This window comes from Bufo gargarizans, chromosome 4, assembly GCF_014858855.1.
Source record: "Bufo gargarizans isolate SCDJY-AF-19 chromosome 4, ASM1485885v1, whole genome shotgun sequence".
Classification (NCBI taxonomy): domain Eukaryota; kingdom Metazoa; phylum Chordata; class Amphibia; order Anura; family Bufonidae; genus Bufo; species Bufo gargarizans.
In genome coordinates, this window is record NC_058083.1 from 199,509,401 (window position 1) to 199,529,914 (window position 20,514).

The window sequence follows — 20,514 nt, forward strand, 5'->3', positions numbered from 1 at the left end:
ATCTGTCTCTTCCTACTGGTTATACAACCACCCGCCTACCCTGTGCCCTCATTTTAAGGCCTCTTGCACACAAATGTGTGCGCCCCGTTGTTGTGCTGCGGCCCGCAAAATGCGAGCTGCAATGCACGAGCACAGTCCGTGGGGCAGCTGCAGCGGATCGCGGACCCATTCACTTTAATGGGTCTGTGATCCGGACTTTCCGCAAAAAGATAGCACATGTTCTATCTTTTTGCGAAACGGAAGTACGCGACAAAACCCCACGGAAGCATTCCGTAGGGTTCCGTTCCGTGCTTCCGTTCCACACCATTCCGCATCTCTGGATTTGTGGACCCATTGAAGTGAATGGGTTCGCATCCGTGAATGCGGTCCGCAATACGGCAACGGGGCGCACATGTTCGTGTGCAAGAGGCCTAAAGCTGTCTGATATCAGGACCTCTAGATTCTTCTCTTCTGAAGTCCTCGCTAAAGAGCCCTTTGCACTGGTTGAGAATCCCAAAGATAATCGCTAACGAGTGTTCGTAGTAATGCTCGTTAGCGATGATCTGGAGGTGTAAATGTACCGCCAATTACCAGATGAACAAGCAAAACATTTGTTTATCGGGTAATTCGATCACTTGTGCGCACACAAAAATGATTGTTTACTGGCAAGAGATTGTGCTGTGTAAACAGTATCTGCTGCCAGCAAAAAACGAGTCAGTATGGGGACGAGCAATGACATTAGCGATCGCTCCTCCCTATACTGTGAATGCAGTGGTCTCCTTCACCAGCGAGCAGACTCGTCCTTCCAGAGATTCTGCTGCTCTGTCATCACATGTAAAGGGACCTTAACACAGAGCTGCTGATATAATAGTCAGATAAAGGGTTCTTTCTCCCCAAGTGCATTACTTTACATTTGGAAACACTGAATTGCAGTTTCCATTGTTTGGACCATTTATCCAGAGAAGGTAAATCTTGCCATGCTACTAATCCCTCCAGGAATACCCTGTTACAAACCTACCTGTCTACCAAACCTCCTCACATATCATCTACAATAATATTAAAAATAATAGGGCACAGGACAGAGCCTTGAGGTCACCACTTGTAACCTGTCTCTCTTTGGAATGTACCCCATTAACAACTCTCAGGTGTCTATACATCAGCGGACGGTGGACCCACTGAACTATCCAGGGATCCACTGAACTATCCAAGAATCTACTGAACTATCCAGGGATCCACTAAACTATCCAGGGATCCGCTGAACTATCCAAGAATCTACTGAACTATCCAGGGATCCGCTGAACTATCCAGGGGTCCACTGAACTATCCAAGGGTCCACTGAACTATCCAGGGGTCCACTGAACTATCCAGGGGTCCACTGAACTATCCAGGGGTCCACTGAACTATCCAGGGATCCACTGAACTATCCAAGAATCTACTGAACTATCCAGGGATCCACTAAACTATCCAGGGATCTGCTGAACTATCCAGGGGTCCACTGAACTATCCAGGGGTCCACTGAACTATCCAGGGATCCACTGAACTATCCAAGAATCTACTGAACTATCCAGGGATCCACTAAACTATCCAGGGATCTGCTGAACTATCCAGGGGTCCACTGAACTATCCAGGGATCCACTGAACTATCCAAGAATCTACTGAACTATCCAGGGATCCACTAAACTATCCAGGGATCTGCTGAACTATCCAGGGGTCCACTGAACTATCCAGGGGTCCACTGAACTATCCAGGGACCCACTGAACTATCCAGGGGTCCACTGAACTATCCAGGGACCCACTGAACTATCCAGGGGTCCACTGAACTATCCAGGGATCCACTGAACTATCCAAGAATCTACTGAACTATCCAGGGATCCACTAAACTATCCAGGGATCTGCTGAACTATCCAGGGGTCCACTGAACTATCCAGGGGTCCACTGAACTATCCAGGGATCCACTGAACTATCCAAGAATCTACTGAACTATCCAGGGATCCACTAAACTATCCAGGGATCCACTGAACTATCCAGGGGTCCGCTGAACTATCCAGGGATCTGCTGAACTATCCAGGGGTCCACTGAACTATCCAGGGGTCCACTGAACTATCCAGGGACCTACTGAACTATCCAGGGGTCCACTGAACTATCCAGGGGTCCACTGAACTATCCAGGGGTCCACTAAACTATCCAGGGGTCCACTAAACTATCCAGGGATCCACTGAACTATCCAGGGATCCAATGAACTATCCAGGCGTCCACTGAACTATCCAGGAATCTACTGAACTATCCAGGGACCCACTGAACTATCCAGGGACCCACTGAACTATCCAGGGGTCCACTGAACTATCCAGGGATCCACTGAACTATCCAGGGGTCCACTGAACTATCCAGGGGTCCACTGAACTATCCAGGGACCCACTGAACTATCCAGGGGTCCACTGAACTATCCGGGGTTCCACTGAACTATCCAGGGGTCCACTGAACTATCCAGGGATCCACTGAACTATCCAGGGGTCCACTGAACTATCCAGGGGTCCACTGAACTATCCAGGGACCCACTGAACTATCCAGGGGTCCACTAAACTATCCAGGGGTCCACTAAACTATCCAGGGATCCACTGAACTATCCAGGGATCCAATGAACTATCCAGGCGTCCACTGAACTATCCAGGAATCTACTGAACTATCCAGGGGTCCACTGAACTATCCAGGGGTCCACTGAACTATCCAGGGATCCACTGAACTATCCAGGGATCCACTGAACTATCCAGGGGTCTACTGAACTATCCAGGGGTCCACTGAACTATCCAGGGGTCCACTGAACTATCCAGGGATCCACTGAACTATCCAGGGATCTACTGAACTATCCAGGGGTCCACTGAACTATCCAGGGATCCACTGAACTATCCAGGGATCTACTGAACTATCCAGGGATCCACTGAACTATCCAGGGGTCTACTGAACTATCCAGGAATCTACTGAACTATCCAGGGATCCACTTAACTATCCAGGGGTCCACTGAACTATCCAGGGGTCCACTGAACTATCCATAACTATGTGGCATATTATGAAAAGCTTTGCTGAAATCCAGGTACTGTAGGCAACATGCAGGGTGCCACCTTTGCCCAACACTCTTGTGCCATAGTAACAATGATTGGTTTGCGATACCTTACTCTATATGCTAACCAGCCCTGCTGATATCGCTGCTGCTTCAGTGCTCCACATTACTTCTATAGATATAGATGTTTATCATATTGGATGGTGTTTTATTCCATTGCCCCCCCCCCCCCTTTCATGTACATTCATGCAATATGGATGTGATTTGACAGGTGGAATGCATATGCGTTCCACCTGCCGATCATGTGACTTCCACACTTCCGGTTCCCGGACATGTACTGTTTGATATGCCTCCACACCGCCCACATCATCCCTGCTGCACAGGTGAAATTAATTGTACCTTATTCTTTACCCTATATTATGTGATACCCCTACATGCAGCTCTTTACCCCTGAGGAAGCCGGATTGCTCCGGCGATACGCGTTGGGCACTTCTCATGCTTCCAGGTCGATGTAGGTTTGGCTCTTGATATCTGACCTTATCATGGTCCGCTCCCATTTTTAGCGGTCTTACCTTACTTCACATTTGCTTCATGTTATGTATTGGATTTGTATATGCTGGTTTATAGTGCATGCGCCTACTTTGTGGCAACTCAGTGGACCTGTGTGTGTCGGTTACATATATTATATTGCATACCACACTTTAATCTAATTGTATACAATCTTTAATGTGTCTGTTGGTGTGTCTAATAAACTTTATATATATATTTTAATATTGAATCATTGTCGGGTGTGCATTTATGGGGTGGTCCTTGTGACTCTCTCTTGGGTCAGGTGATTTGTTAAATGATTGGTTGCCCCACAGCACATGTTTCCACTGCTCCAGAGTCCAGTGACGGGATGCTTTACACCACTACATCCCACGGACTGGCATTGTGCTTGGTGATGTAAGGCTGGCATGCAGTGGCCATGAAGCTCCAGGAACAGGTTTTGTGCTGATGTTAATGACAGAGGAGGTCTGGACTTTGCCGTTATGGAGTCAGCAGATCATTGGTTGCTCCACAGCCCATGGTCTCCACTCTGTAACTGTACATGGTCTCCACTCTGTAACTGTACATGGCCTCCACTCTGTAACTGTACATAGTCTACACTCTGTAACTGTACATGGCCTCCACTCTGTAACTGTACATGGCCTCCACTCTGTAACTGTACATGGCCTCCACTCTGTAACTGTACATGGTCTCCACTCTGTAACTGTACATGGCCTCCACTCTGTAACTGTACATGGCCTCCACTCTAACTGTACATGGCCTCCACTCTAACTGTACATGGCCTCCACTCTAACTGTACATGGCCTCCACTCTGTCACTGTACATGGCCTCCACTCTGTCACTGTACATGGTCTCCACTCTGTAACTGTACATGGTCTCCACTCTGTAACTGTACATGGCCTCCACTCTGTAACTGTACATGGTCCACACTCTGTAACTGTACATGGCCTCCACTCTGTCACTGTACATGGCCTCCACTCTGTCACTGTACATGGCCTCCACTCTGTCACTGTACATGGTCTCCACTCTGTAACTGTACATGGTCTCCACTCTGTAACTGTACATGGCCTCCACTCTGTAACTGTACATGGTCTCCTCTCTGTAACTGTACATGGCCTCCACTCTGTAACTGTACATGGCCTCCACTCTGTAGCTGTACATGGCCTCCACTCTGTAACTGTACATGGCCTCCACTCTGTAACTGTACATGGTCTCCACTCTGTAACTGTACATGGTCTCCACTCTGTAACTGTACATGGTCTCCACTCTGTAACTGTACATGGTCTCCACTCTGTAACTGTACATGGCCTCCACTCTGTAACTGTACATGGCCTCCACTCTGTAACTGTACATGGTCTCCTCTCTGTAACTGTACATGGTCTCCACTCTGTAACTGTACATGGTCTCCACTCTGTAACTGTACATGGCTCCCACTCTGTAACTGTACATGGCCTCCACTCTGTAACTGTACATGGCCTCCACTCTGTAACTGTACATGGCCTCCACTCTGTAACTGTACATGGTCTCCACTCTGTAACTGTACATGGCCCCCACTCTGTAACTGTACATGGCCTCCACTCTGTAACTGTACATGGCCTCCACTCTGTAACTGTACATGGCCTCCACTCTGTAACTGTACATGGTCTCCACTCTGTAACTGTACATGGTCTCCACTCTGTAACTGTACATGGTCTCCACTCTGTAACTGTACATGGTCTCCACTCTGTAACTGTACATGGTCTCCACTCTGTAACTGTACATGGTCTCCACTCTGTAACTGTACATGGCCTCCACTCTGTAACTGTACATGGCCTCCTCTCTGTAACTGTACATGGCCTCCACTCTGTAACTGTACATGGCCTCCACTCTGTAACTGTACATGGCCTCCACTCTGTAACTGTACATGGCCTCCACTCTGTAACTGTACATGGTCTCCACTCTGTAACTGTACATGGCCCCCACTCTGTAACTGTACATGGCCTCCACTCTGTAACTGTACATTGTCTCCTCTCTGTAACTGTACATGGTCTCCTCTCTGTAACTGTACATGGCCTCCACTCTGTAACTGTACTTGGTCCCCACTCTGTAACTGTACATGGCCTCCACTCTGTAACTGTACATGGTCTCCTCTCTGTAACTGTACATGGTCTCCACTCTGTAACTGTACATGGTCTCCACTCTGTAACTGTACATGGTCTCCTCTCTGTAACTGTACATGGCCTCCACTCTGTAACTGTACTTGGTCCCCACTCTGTAACTGTACATGGCCTCCACTCTGTAACTGTACATGGTCTCCACTCTGTAACTGTACATGGCCCCCACTCTGTAACTGTACATGGCCTCCACTCTGTAACTGTACATGGTCTCCACTCTGTAACTGTACATGGTCTCCACTCTGTAACTGTACATGGTCTCCACTCTGTAACTGTACATGGTCTCCACTCTGTAACTGTACATGGTCTCCACTCTGTAACTGTACATGGTCTCCACTCTGTAACTGTACATGGCCTCCACTCTGTAACTGTACATGGCCTCCACTCTGTAACTGTACATGGTCTCCACTCTAACTGTACATGGCCTCCTCTCTGTAACTGTACATGGTCCCCACTCTGTAACTGTACATGGTCTCCACTCTGTAACTGTACATGGTCTCCACTCTGTAACTGTACATGGCCTCCTCTCTGTAACTGTACATGGCCTCCTCTCTGTAACTGTACATGGCCTCCTCTCTGTAACTGTACATGGTCCCCACTCTGTAACTGTACATGGTCTCCACTCTGTAACTGTACATGGTCTCCACTCTGTAACTGTACATGGTCTCCTCTCTGTAACTGTACATGGCCTCCACTCTGTAACTGTACATGGTCTCCACTCTGTAACTGTACATGGTCTCCTCTCTGTAACTGTACATGGCCTCCACTCTGTAACTGTACATGGCCTCCACTCTGTAACTGTACATGGTCTCCACTCTGTAACTGTACATGGCCTCCACTCTGTAACTGTACATGGTCTCCACTCTGTAACTGTACATGGTCCCCACTCTGTAACTGTACATGGTCTCCACTCTGTAACTGTACATGGTCTCCTCTCTGTAACTGTACATGGCCTCCACTCTGTAACTGTACATGGTCTCCACTCTGTAACTGTACATGGTCTCCTCTCTGTAACTGTACATGGTCTCCACTCTGTAACTGTACATGGTCTCCACTCTGTAACTGTACATGGTCTCCTCTCTGTAACTGTACATGGCCTCCACTCTGTAACTGTACATGGCCTCCACTCTGTAACTGTACATGGTCTCCACTCTGTAACTGTACATGGTCTCCACTCTGTAACTGTACATGGCCTCCACTCTGTAACTGTACATGGTCTCCACTCTGTAACTGTACATGGCCTCCACTCTGTAACTGTACATGGTCTCCACTCTGTAACTGTACATGGCCCCCACTCTGTAACTGTACATGGTCTCCACTCTGTAACTGTACATGGTCCCCACTCTGTAACTGTACATGGCCTCCACTCTGTAACTGTACATGGCCTCCACTCTGTCACTGTACATGGTCCCCACTCTGTAACTGTACATGGTCTCCACTCTGTAACTGTACATGGTCCCCACTCTGTAACTGTACATGGCCTCCACTCTGTAACTGTACATGGCCTCCACTCTGTCACTGTACATGGTCCCCACTCTGTAACTGTACATGGCCTCTACTCTGTAACTGTACATGGTCCCCACTCTGTAACTGTACATGGCCTCCACTCTGTAACTGTACATGGTCTCCACTCTGTAACTTAGTTGTTGTGGTTCCTAAATGCTTCTACTACTGTATCAGGAAAGCTAAATTCACACACACAGAGATTACTGCGTTGTTTTTGTGGCGTTTTCATTGACAGTTTTAGTTAAAAGAACTCTATGGCCAGATGTTACTTTAAAGCCTACAGTAAAAAGATAGAAAACACCACATATAAAAAAAATAATTGTTTTGGGAATTTTTGAGGCTTTTTGGGGATCAGTTGGGTCTAGGTATGGTTTTTTTGCCATTTTTTTAAAGGCTTCTCTATAGCAATTTAGAAATGGCAAAATTATGTCATTGTTAACATGCTACAAAATAAAGAAATATACGGTATAATACACATGTAAATAACGTTCTGAAAAACTTGAAACCTTAAAGGAGTTTCCGGATTTAATAAAGTTTTTTTCTAAAACATTATCCAAGGATGGATCCAGGTCTTCTCCAATATCTTCAATGAGAAGAGGCCTTCCTAATGACAGACAGTCCTCTAAGTGAGTGCGGAAATACTTGTGATTAAGGCAGGTCACCTGCAATACAGTGATGCATGGATTATGGTCAGGTGTTATGACAGTAGTGAGGGCTACAGTTACAGTGTTCTTGCTGCTGGGTTACAATGACTTGCCTGTTAAGGGTCCATTCACGCGTCCGAAAGTGTTTTGCGGATCCGCAAAACACTGACATCGGCCATGCGCACATGGCCGGCACTATAACAGAAAATGCATATTCTTGTTCTTGTCTATTGCGGACAAGAATAGGACATGTTCTCTTTTTTTGCGGAGCCGCGGACCGGAAGTTCGGGGCCGTGGAACGGAAGTGCGGATGCGGACAGCACACTATGTGCTGTCTGCATCTTTTCCGGCCCTATTGAAAATGAATGGGTCCGCACCCGTTCCGCATAATTGGGGAACGGATCCGGACCATTCATACAGACGTCTGAATGGAGCCTAATACTGTTTATGTTCATTGTTTTTCCTTGAGCAGATAGAATTCATACAGCGCCGAAAAACAGAAGAAAGCCAAATTACTATAAGAGAATCAAGGGTGCTAGTACACGTTTTTGACCGAGCCATGGAAACTACGCGTATACTGAGGCTAAGTGGCAGGCTGCAATCATGGTTCAAGCTGCAAGTACAGGTGCAGCATGACAATTAGCGGCTATCGCGGCTCTGCAGCACGTGCACTAGCACCCTCATGTGTCGCAGAACAAACTGATGTGAAAGAGGACTTGTCATGTCCTCCAACAATAATAGACACCTTTACCTGGCGTTACCTGCCACTCCATAGATTCCTGCACGTTTTTTTTGTTTTGTTTTTTTACGAGCAATCTGTAGCGTCAGCTCCTGATATGCCATTGGGTCCACGCACTGTCAGAGCTCTGTCCAGTCAGTGCAGACAGCACAGGAGCTCTATTTCACTTCCCAGCTCATGGCCTGAACAACACATCGGAAGCTGAAATACTGGCACAGATTCCACGACTGCAGGGCCTATAAAAAAAAAAAACAGAGCTGGAATCTGTAGATCCACAACTGAAACTAGATGGCGGCTGGCATTGTTGGAGGAACTGACAACCTGCACTACACATGTACGGTGCAAGTAGGGACTTTATAGAAGGCACCTGCTGAGCGGGCGTCACAGTTGCCAGGTGCCTGACTTTTTACATGGCAGACACCCGGATGCATTGTCCCTGATCAGTGAAAACACAGATCGTGCCATGGTCAATTGCAACCATGCCCAAACGGCTCCCCTGGGCCAGGATCGAGGGAGCTGTTCAGTTGCTATGGCAGCCTCAGGCCTTCTGAAGGCTCCGAGTCCTGCCACTGAGAAGTTCCTATCATGGAGCTCTATTTGTGGCAGGGCTCCATAGGCACACAATGAATTTTCCGTAAGCTGCAATAGTAATCAATTGCAGTCTATGGCGGAAGCAATCAGACAATAGCATGTTCAAGTCCCCTAAGGAGACTTAAAGGCTATGGATACTCATTTTGAGCTAAAAATCTTAACAAATGGTGCATCTGACAGAAATAAAGAGAGTTCAATTATGGTTTTTTCATGATTATTTTATTATATGCATCCTGGATGCTGAATTCTAGAAAAACTAAAGGGAAATGCAATAGGAACAATGCCTAGCATTTTAGCTGTGTTCCCTCATTGCAGTTTCCATGCATTTTTTTCCATTGCATTTTTGTTTTACTGTGGATTCTGGGATACAGGAATAAATAGGCTGTCCTGTGGACGTGATCTCAGCAATGATGCTGTGTCTTAGGCCTCATGCACACAAATGTTTTATTTATTTTTCAGTTTGCGTTCCGTATACGGAACCCATCATTTCAATGGATCTGCAAAAAAAAATATACGGAAGGTACTCCGTATGCCTTTTGTTTCCGTATTACCATTTTTACGTTCTGTTCAAAGATAGAACATGTCCTATTATTGTCCACATAACAGACAAGCATCGGACTGTTCTATCAGGAGCCAGCTGTTCCGTTCTGCAAAATACTAAAAAAGCCATAGGGTCGTGTGCATGAGCCCTTAGGGTTTTTCCAGAAGGGCTTCGAGCACGCTAGTAAAAAAAAATCTGGACGATTTGCTGTTTTTTGGTTGCTTCACCTCCCAAACAATTCAATAAAACCGATCGAAAAACATCATACACACCCCAAATGGTGCTCCAAATGTATCAATACAAACTACTGATCACGTGCAAAAAAATGAGCCTTCACACAGCTCCATAGACATAAAAAACAAATACGTTTTTCAAAGTTTTTATTTTTTAAGTATTAAAAATAAAATAAAAACGATATAAATGTGGTATCGCGTTAATCAGACTGACAAGGAGAATTAATTTAACAGGTCAGTTTTACCTCATAGGGAACGCCATAAAAACAAAACCCATAAAACTATGGCAGAATTGTGTTTTTTTCCAATTCCACCCCATATAGAATTTTTTTTTCCTGCTTCCCACTACATTGAATGCAATATTAAAAATCAGAAAACAAATCCTCATATGGCTATATGGAAAAATTAAAAAAGTTATTGCTCCAGGAAGTAAAAAATGAAAATCAAAAACTGGAAAATGGCTCAACCATTCTCTTGGTTTAACGTGTTCCAAGACAATCTGTTACTGAGATCCAAGCTACAGTGATCTTGCAGGTCGTACCCCTGAGAAGTTCCTGTGACAATATTCAAGAACATGATTTGTGCACGGCTCAATCTTATTCAGAGTTTACATTTACACATAAAATTTTTGCATTTTGGTCACATTTTGGAACATTTTCCTAGAACTGCTTCATTAATTAAAAACCCAACCGGGAGAGCAACAAACACACAGTGAAGACCATGAGCATAACTCCCATTAGTTTCCAGAGGTTTGCGGTCAGTATTGCTGCGGCAGATGCTGCCATTGTTTTAATTCATAAGATGCATAGAAAAGAGTTTACTTCTTTATAGTGACCACCTGGAGTTCATTGATTTTCTCCTTGTTCTTCATCCATGTCTTCCCTAGACTCTGCGGATCAATAAGGAGAGGATATCTGGTCGATTTAGTAATGATTAAACCATTCTGGATGGAAAAATCATCTCCTGGTAAACCCTGAAGAATCCATTCGCTCACCTAGAAATACAAGATACACAAAACGAAAATTACCGTCACTACTTATATAAGAAAGTAAAGCTATTGTCTCCCCATGATATGCAAAACAGCAAAGCAGAAAGCTGCGTCTCTAGTGCCTTGAGACATAACTCAGGATTATAGCCAAGCCAGTACTCGGACAGACAGCTGTCTCGGGGTGATTGCCTCTCATCAGACCATGACACAAACTGAAGGAATCCTAAAGAGAAACTCAACATTTCCAATCCATCACCTTTACTTAGCCTTTCCAAATTGTAAGCAGCATGCTGGAGACACATGAAAAGGCACGGGAGAGGCTGCAGACTGTGCGCTGTGCAGCGTGCTGCAGGCCCTGCGCAGGCAAACTCCATCCGCCTAAAGGAGGATGACTGGGTGGCAATAGCTTTACATCACGAGGAGGAGATTTAGTGACAACTGCAGAATACCCAGAGCTGCGAAGACCTGGGGTTGTCACACAATGCATTCCTGGTTTATTGATATGCAATAGCAAATTCTACATGACACGGCAATGGTATTAGATATCGTGATTACAGGTCAGAACTCACCTGATGTACCATGCTTTTTCCCAGAGTTTCCCTTTATTAGTGATCACCTATATTTATATTACATTCAGCATACCGCGGCAGATTTTCAGCAGTTTTGTTCCTTTTGTCTGATGCAATGTCTGTGAGCAGCTATACTAATTGTGGGCCTGGATCACAGCTCCTTCCTATTCACATAGATTGGATTCTACGGTCTCACATTAAGGCCTCATGCACACGGCCGTTGTTTTGGCGGCTCGGATGCGCATCCATTTACTTCAATGGGGCTGCAAAAGATGCGGACAGCACTCCGTGTGCTGTCCGCATCCGTTGCTCCGTTCCGTGGTCCGCAAAAAAAATATAACCTGTCCCGTTCTTGTCCGTTTTGTGGACAAGAATAGGCAGTTATATTAAAGGCTGTCCGTGCCGTTAAGCAAATTGCGGAATGGACACCACCCATGTTTTGCAGACCGCAAAACACACAACGGCCTAAATAGGACATGGACAGGACTGACAATGTGGTTGCAATGCCCGATACTGTACACATCCCACACCGGGCACAACAGTGTAAGTGCACTATCTTATTATCTAATGTGTGACAACCTTATATACAGTACTGTGCAAAACTTTGTCAGTGAATAAATACTGCAAAGTAAAAATGCAAAGTTAAAAAAAACTATTAACCCTTTTATTTTTTTATCAATTAACAAAATGCAAAGTGAATGAAAAGAGAAATCTCAATTCAATCAATATTTGGAACGGTCACCCCAAATACTGATTGGATTTAGATTTCTCTTTTCTGCATTGATAAAAATTTGTAAAAGCATTCTTACCTTGCAGCATTTGTTCCACACCTGCCTACAAATTGTGCACAATACTGTCTGTCTATCTATTTCTAGTAAAAAGGAGAACCTTAGATTGTGAGCTCCACTGGGGACAGCTTAAAGCTAATGTCTGTAAAGCGCTGCAGAATATGTCAGCGCTATATAAGTGAGTATAATAATAATAATAACTGGCATCACATGATGCGGAGACTTTCATCAGAGTAACATACAAAATGGAAATGCCTTGCTCTGATTTCAGCAGAGAAGTCTGGTGTCACACTGCCCCCTGCCTGCCATCTCTGGTATACGCACTTCATCCTCATGAAACCATAAGGCTGGTGTCACACTGCCCCCTGCCTGCCATCTCTGGTATACGCACTTCATCCTCATGAAACCATAAGGCTGGTGTCACACTGCCCCCTGCCTGCCATCTCTGGTATATGCACTTCATCCTCATGAAACCATAAGGCTGGTGTCACACTGCCCCCTGCCTGCCATCTCTGGTATACACACTTCATCCTCAGGAAACCATAAGGCTGGTGTCACACTGCCCCCTGCCTGCCATCTCTGGTATACACACTTCATCCTCAGGAAACCATAAGGCTGGTGTCACACTGCCCCCTGCCGCCATATGTGGTATACGCACTTCATCCTCAGGAAACCATAAGGCTGGTGTCACACTGCCCCCTGCTGCCATATGTGGTATACACACTTCATCCTCAGGAAACCATAAGGCTGGTGTCACACTGCCCCCTGCCGCCATATGTGGTATACACACTTCATCCTCAGGAAACCATAAGGCTGGTGTCACACTGCCCCCTGCCGCCATATGTGGTATACACACTTCATCCTCAGGAAACCATAAGGCTGGTGTCACACTACTCCCTGCCGCCATATGTGGATAAAACATTTCAGCTTCTTAAGAAAATGAAAACCGCATGAAACTATAATGAAATCCTCTTCTTACCATTGGCTCATCTGCTAACATGGACACTATACCCAGGTTCTCTGAAAATGGGATCTTCCTTCTTTGCAGTTCCTTTTCCCATATGTCTTTTAGCAGGAGGTTCCTGAATATTTGGTTGAAAGGTCCACAATATGAGAGGAATGCGGACACTATGAGGACATCACCAGCGAGCCTAGAAGCATAAACCCACATGGACATCAGATAAATTCCTATGATCTGTCACTCAATGGTCAAGTAACTCTGCTAATCCGACGGTGGATGAAAACACTCTGAATGCTGGATTAGCCGTTACCCTGTAGTCTGTGTCGCTGGTCATTAATAGTGGCCGAGCAAGGACACCAGAAGGACCTCAGTAGTGTTAGGATCAGTAGCAATGTGTGGGTCACATTAGGGTTATATCCGCCAATATTGTGGAAAGGTTAAAAAAAAAAAGATAAAACGTGCAAAATTCAATGGGGCCGGAGTCCTGTTGCCTTTGTCGGGGTGAAGTCCCCAGTGTTGGAGGCGCTAGCACAGTCTCTTCTGTGGTGGGATAGCGAGGCCAGAAGACGATCGGCCGGTGCTATGGCAAGCAGCTTGTGACAGACAGTCACAAGTTTTGATAATCTGTCACCGCAGTATTAATGATCACACCAAATTATTGGACTTTTACTGTCTATATTAAAAATCGCATAATACCAGTACACAAATTACCTCTCTCTAGGGGACAGGTGACACTACAGAGAGTTTTCACTGATCTGGAGGAGAGCATTGCCTGTAAGACTCCTTACACCAGCTGCATCTCCAATAGGACCTGCAGATGGACTGGTTTCTGGAAATTAATGCAGGCGTAGAGTACAGCAGGAGCCGATAATAAGCTGTCAGGTCTTCACGTTCAGTCTGAAGGCAAAAATCCCACTAAAAGATCTTCCATTAGATAGAAGATGTATTAAAATTGGTGTAAAAAATGGTTTAGTTACCCATAGCAACTAATCAGATTTCACCTTTCATTTTCCAAAAGAGCTCTGGAAAATGAATGGTGGAATCTGGTTGCTGTGGGCAACTCAACCATTTATTTTTTTTTTAAATACCCTTTTTTGATGAATCTCCCCATTAATGTACCAATGTATTTGTAGTACAGAGCAGCGATGCAGACCGGGGCACTGCAAAACGTCCAACTCTGCATACAAATTACTGACCGCAATGGCTTATATACCAATAATAACCAATATGCTTAGAGACGAGCCTCTGTCCCCACGGCCACCTCTAACCTCAAATGAATGCGCTGGCTAGATGCCCAGACAAAGGCGAATGGACCCAAGTGTGACTACAATTCCACGTTACACAAGTGCCTCATCAAGGCATACATTTCGGAGACTGTCCCATCTAAATGCGGCTTAAAGAAATCCATGCACTTCCTGCCATAGCCACCCGATACGAATGGAGCTGATCACAGAAACTCCTGAGTGTGAATTAATCCAAACAGGGACTGTGATCCCTTGGTTGCAGTGCAGTGATCTTATAGAACAGAACATCACAGAAACGTAAAACAAATATTATGAAAATAAAAAAAATTGACTGAAAAAAAAGTGCAAAAAAGGATGTTATCTTTATGGCCAGCAGGTTTTATACCGCTATACAGTAGGTAGTCCAGCAGTTACCCGCTATATACTCCTACATATTTTTCATCTGTTAATCCTGTTTCTAGTCACTTTGCTGATCGTGGGGGTCCTGGGCGTCAGACAACAGTCAATCTGAAATTACTAACCCACCCTGAGGATAGATCATCAATATCATGACACAACACAACCATTTAAAGCCGTGCCATACATTTACAATGGCGCAACTTTAAAGCTCCTGTTCTTGCAATCTAGCAAGAACAGGTTGGGTCCAGCAGCCTCTGAATCAGAGGAGAAGACACAAGCAGATTATTACCACTTCTGCCTTCTGTTTTCCAGCATGCGGAGCATTCAGTGAGCACTATATAGTGAACAGAGGAAGCAGCAATGTCACTGCCTCTACTGGACCCGGAGATCACCAGATTAATAGGCGTTCTCCAAGCATAGCCGGGCTGCTGGGCCTTAGCAGACCCAGATCAGCTATGCCAGTGACTCCTATAGATGCCCCAGTGGCAGGGGAAATAAATAAAAAGTGTAAATGTACTCCTAAGGTCTTTTATGTGCCGAAAAATGTGATAAAAAAAAAATATATATATATATATATATATATACATATATAGAAAACAACACCAGCCAAAACTGTCACTATAGCTGCCTTATTCACACATACACATTATATATAATTTTTTATACTGCCCCAAACAGTGGATATATATATATATATATATATATATATATACACAGTACAGTCCAAAAGTTTTGACACACTTTCTCATTTTAAAAGTTTTCTTTATTTTCATGACTATGAAAATTGCAGATTCACACTGAAGGCATCAAAACTATGAATTAACACATGTGGAATTATATACATAACAAAAAAGTGTGATACAACTGAAAATATGTCATATTCTAGGTTCTTCATAGTAGCCACCTTTTGCTTTGATTACTGCTTTGCACACTCTTGGCATTCTCTTGATGAGCTTCAAGAGGTAGTCACCTGAAATGGTCTTCACTTCACAGGTGTGCCCTGTCAGGTGTAATAAGTGGGATTTCTTGCCTTATAAATGGGGTTGGGACCATCAGTTGCGTTGTGGAGAAGTCAGGTGGATACACAGCTGATAGTTCTACTGAATAGACTGTTAGAATTTGTATTATGGCAAAAAAAAGCAGCTAAGTAAAGAAAAACGAGTGGCCATCATTACTTTAAGAAATTAAGGTCTGTCAGTCCGAAAAATTGGGAAAACTTTGAAAGTGTCCCCAAGTGCAGTCACAAAAACCATCAAGCGCTACAAAGAAACTGGCTCACATGCGGACCGCCCCAGGAAAGGAAGACCAAGAGTCACCTCTGCTGCGGAGGATAAGTTCATCCGAGTCACCAGCCTCAGAAATCGCAGGTTAACAGCAGCTCAGATTAGAGACCAGGTCAATGCCACCCAGAGTTCTAGCAGCAGACACATCTCTAGAACAACTGTTAGGAGGAGACTGTGTGAATCAGGCCTTCGTGGTAGAAGATCTGCTAGGAAACCACTGCTAAGGACAGGCTACAAGCAGAAGAGACTTGTTTGGGCTAAAGAACACAAGGAATGGACATTAGACCAGTGGAAATTCGTCCTTTGGTCTGATGAGTCCAAATTTGAGATCTTTGGTTCCAACCACCGTGTCTTTGTGCGACACAGAAAAGGTGAACGGATGGACTCTACATGCCTGGTTCCCACCGTGAAGCATGGAGGAGGAGGTGTGATGGTGTGGGGGTGCTTTGCTGGTGACACTGTTGGGGATTTATTCAAAATTGAAGGCATACTGAACCAGCATGGCTACCACAGCATCTTGCAGCGGCATGCTATTCCATTCGGTTTGCGTTTAGTTGGACCATCATTTATTTTTCAACAGGACAATGACCCCAAACACACCTCCAGGCTGTGTAAGGGCTATTTGACCATGAAGGAGAGTGATGGGGTGCTGCGCCAGATGACCTGGCCTCCACAGTCACCGGACCTGAACCCAATCGAGATAGTTTGGGGTGAGCTGGACAGCAGAGTGAAGGCAAAAGGGCCAACAAGTGCTAAGCATCTCTGGGAACTCCTTCAAGATTGTTGGAAGACCATTTCAGGTGACTACCTCTTGAAGCTCATCAAGAGAATGCCAAGAGTGTGCAAAGCAGTAATCAAAGCAAACGGTGGCTACTTTGAAGAACCTATAATATGACATATTTTTAGTTGTTTCACACTTTTTTGTTATGTATATAATTCCACATGTGTTAATTCATAGTTTTGATGCCTTCAGTGTGAATCTACAATTTTCATAGTCATGAAAATAAAGAAAAGGTGTGAGAAGGTGTGTCCAAACTTTTGGTCTGTACTGTATATATATACACACAAAAATACACGCTTCTTAATATTGAATAATGTAAGTTACGTTATACATCATATTTGTTTTATAATTTTAAAATATAATTTACACCTATAATTTATGTGCATGTGTACAACAACAACAAAAATCAAGGGACTTCAATCCCAACAAGGCCTGTAAACAATCAAATGCTATGATTTGTTGGTTGAATTGAAAAATTAAATAAAAAGAATATATAAAAAGTATCTAAGTCCTTATGTGTCACAAAAAAAGGTTGTAAAAAAAACAAAAAAATATAATTTCTTTAAAAAAAATGGATATATCCACTTGAGAAATGTCTGAAAATGTCAAAAGATGAAAATTACTCTTACCGGTAATTGAATTTTACTTTAGCTTAGCCTCCACAACGTCACTACCTGGAGGGTACCCCGCCTCTTCAGGGACAGGAAATCAACCGAGATCAGCGTAGAAAAGCCCCCTCCCTTTACCTTCACCAGTTAATAGCCTAGGACTCAAAAATAGATGCATCATATAATAACGTTAATCAACATAACAATATAAATGGAAAAGGGTAGGAATTCCATGTGCAGTTGTGGAGGCTAAAGGAAAATCCAATTACTGGTAAGAGTAATTTTAATCTTTTCCCCACGCCTCCACAACGTCACTACCTGGAGGAATAACAAAGAATCCACTCCGGGGGACCACTGCGGACAATACCTTTCTGCCAAAGGATAGGTCCTTATTAGACAGTACGTCAAGTTTATAGTGTCTATAAAAAGTAGAAGGGCTTGACCAAGTAGCTGTTTAGCAAATATCTTCAAGGGAGGCAGAGGCTCACTCTGACCACAAGACAACCAAGCTTAGAGTACAATGGGCCCTCAGTCATGACGGGGGAGCCATCTCTTTTTCATTGCAACACAGAGACTTACAGGACTTAATCCAACGTGTTATGGATGTCTTACTAGCTGCGCCACCCCGGTTCACGCCCAGGTACTAGACCAGCAACTGAGTTGTCTTCCTGAAGGCCTTAATTACTTCTAGATACTGAAGGACACATCTTCTCATGTCTAAGTTACTGAACTTCTCATTCTCTGAGATACGGTCGTGTGCATGTAGCCTATGTGTTTTGCGGTCCGCAAAAAAATAACTAAAAATGGATGCCATCCGTATGCCATCCGGTTTTTCTTACGGATCCATTGTAACAATGCCTAAAACGGACAAGAATAGGACATGGTCTATTTTTTTTGTGGGGCTACGGAACGGACATAATGATGCGGACAGCACACGGTGTACTGTCCGCATTTTTTCTGCGGACCCATTAAAATGAATGGGTCTGCATCCTATCCGCAAATAAAATGGAACAGACATGGAAACAATGTTCGTGTGCATGTAGCCTTAGACTGAGGACAGAATGAAGGTAGAGAAATTTCTTGATGGCAATGAAATCTGGAAACAACTTTAGGCAGAAACTCAGGAGTGTTATAAAATAATCCCATCTTCCAGAACCGTAAGGCAGGGTGGTTGAATTGAAAAAGCTTGAATCTCCCCAACCTTTCTAGCTGTTGTAATAGCTAGTAAAAAAAACTGTTTTAAAAGTCAAAAGTCTCATAGATCCTGAATGGGCTCAAAAGGAGAATCCATGAGGATGGACAAGACAAGATTTAAATCCCACGGAGGGACAGAGTGTCTGAAGTTTGGGTGTAATCTATTAGTACCCTTAAACTTCCAATCAGATCCATATCAGCCAATCTTACCCCCGTGAAGGCACTTAACGCTGCCACCTGAACCTTCAGTGTACTTACTCTAAGACCTCTGTCCAGACCTGATTGGAGAAAATCTAGGACCAGACCCAGATATCGAGGTATGGATGAATCCCAGGAGGTATTTACAAACAAAACAAAAGCCTTCCAGGATCTTAGATATATCTTGGAAATCACTGGTTTCCTACTTTGCATTAAAGTATTTACAGTGGATATAAAAAGTCTACACACCCCTGTTAAAATGTCAGGTTTCTGTAATGTAAAAAAATGAGACAAAGATAAATCATTTCAGAAATTTTTCCACCTTTATATCCACTGTATTACCTTGTCCGAGAGTCCTTCCCGTTTTAAGATGGCACGCTCAAACTCCAGGCCGTCAGATGAAGATGAGGGATGCTGGCATGAGGGACTGGACCTTGGTGCAGCAGATCTGGAAGTAGAGGAAGAGTCCAGTAATTCTCTTCTGCCAGATTCTTGAGAATAGTAAACCAGGCCCTCTTGGGCCAGTAGGGAGCGATCAGTATCACGTGAGCCTTCTCTTTGTCAAGACCTTGGGGATCAGAAAAAATGGAGGGAAGGCATACAGGAGACCCTTCGGCCATCTGCATGCGTGTAGAGGATGGTCTCTGTAGGAGAGGGAAAAGATAATAATTGCTCACTTTTCAGTTTTTTCTTAAGGAAAATAAAGCTATCAGTGGGATCCCCCATTTTACACAAATCTGATCGAACACACTGATTCAGGCTCCATTCTCCCTGCTTCAGCCTCTCTCTGCTCAGGAAATCCGCCAGATGATTTTCTTTTCCTTTTATATGAACCACCATCAGAGATATTAGGTTTGTCTCGGCTATAAGCGTGTGGCGGATAAGAGACGTGTTGGTGATCTGGTGTGGTTGTCTACTAAGAATATCAAATGGAAGGTTCCCTCCTGGAAGTTGGGTCCTAAGTTTATTGGGCCTTACAAAATCTTGTCCGTCATCAATCCTGTTGCCTACCGTCTTGATCTTCCTCAGACTTGGAAGATCCATAATGTTTTTCATAAGTCCTTATTAAAACCTTATGTCCAACCCATTGTACCCTCGTCTTTGCCTCCTCCTCCGATTGTGGTTGATGGTAATCTTGAATTTCAGGTCTCCAGGATTGTGGATTCTCGTGTTGTCCGCGGTTCTCTCCAGTACCTCGTTCATTGGGATGGTTATGGTCCTGAGGAGAGGATGTGGATCCCAGTGACAGACATTAAGGCCACTCATCTCATCAGGGCTTTCCATAGGTCCCATCCTGAGAAGGTGGGCTCTGAGTGTCTGGAGTCCACTCGTAGAAGGAGGGGTACTGTCACCACCAGACATCTGAGAAGCTCTGACAGACGTTCTTTAGAACCTCCTGCTTGAGGTTCCTTTTGTTTTGCTTTCGTTTTCTCATCTTGTTAGACTCTCTCAGCTGTCATGTAGTTGCACTGATTGCATCCCTTTAAATCCCTTCCCATACTGCATCACTT

At 44.4% G+C, this 20,514-nt stretch overlaps 1 protein-coding gene across 1 annotated transcript in view; it reads right to left on the minus strand.

Moving 5' to 3' along the window:
- Positions 1-20,514, minus strand: part of DNAH8 (dynein axonemal heavy chain 8) — a 478,630-nt gene that overhangs the window by 60,509 nt on the left and 397,607 nt on the right. Inside the window, exons 73-75 of the mRNA XM_044291082.1 lie at positions 13,315-13,486; positions 10,829-10,984; positions 7,749-7,904 (exon numbers count right to left, since the gene is read on the minus strand). Of these exons, the coding sequence (XP_044147017.1) occupies positions 7,749-7,904; positions 10,829-10,984; positions 13,315-13,486 (484 nt within the window). The remainder of the gene's footprint in view (positions 1-7,748; positions 7,905-10,828; positions 10,985-13,314; positions 13,487-20,514) is intronic.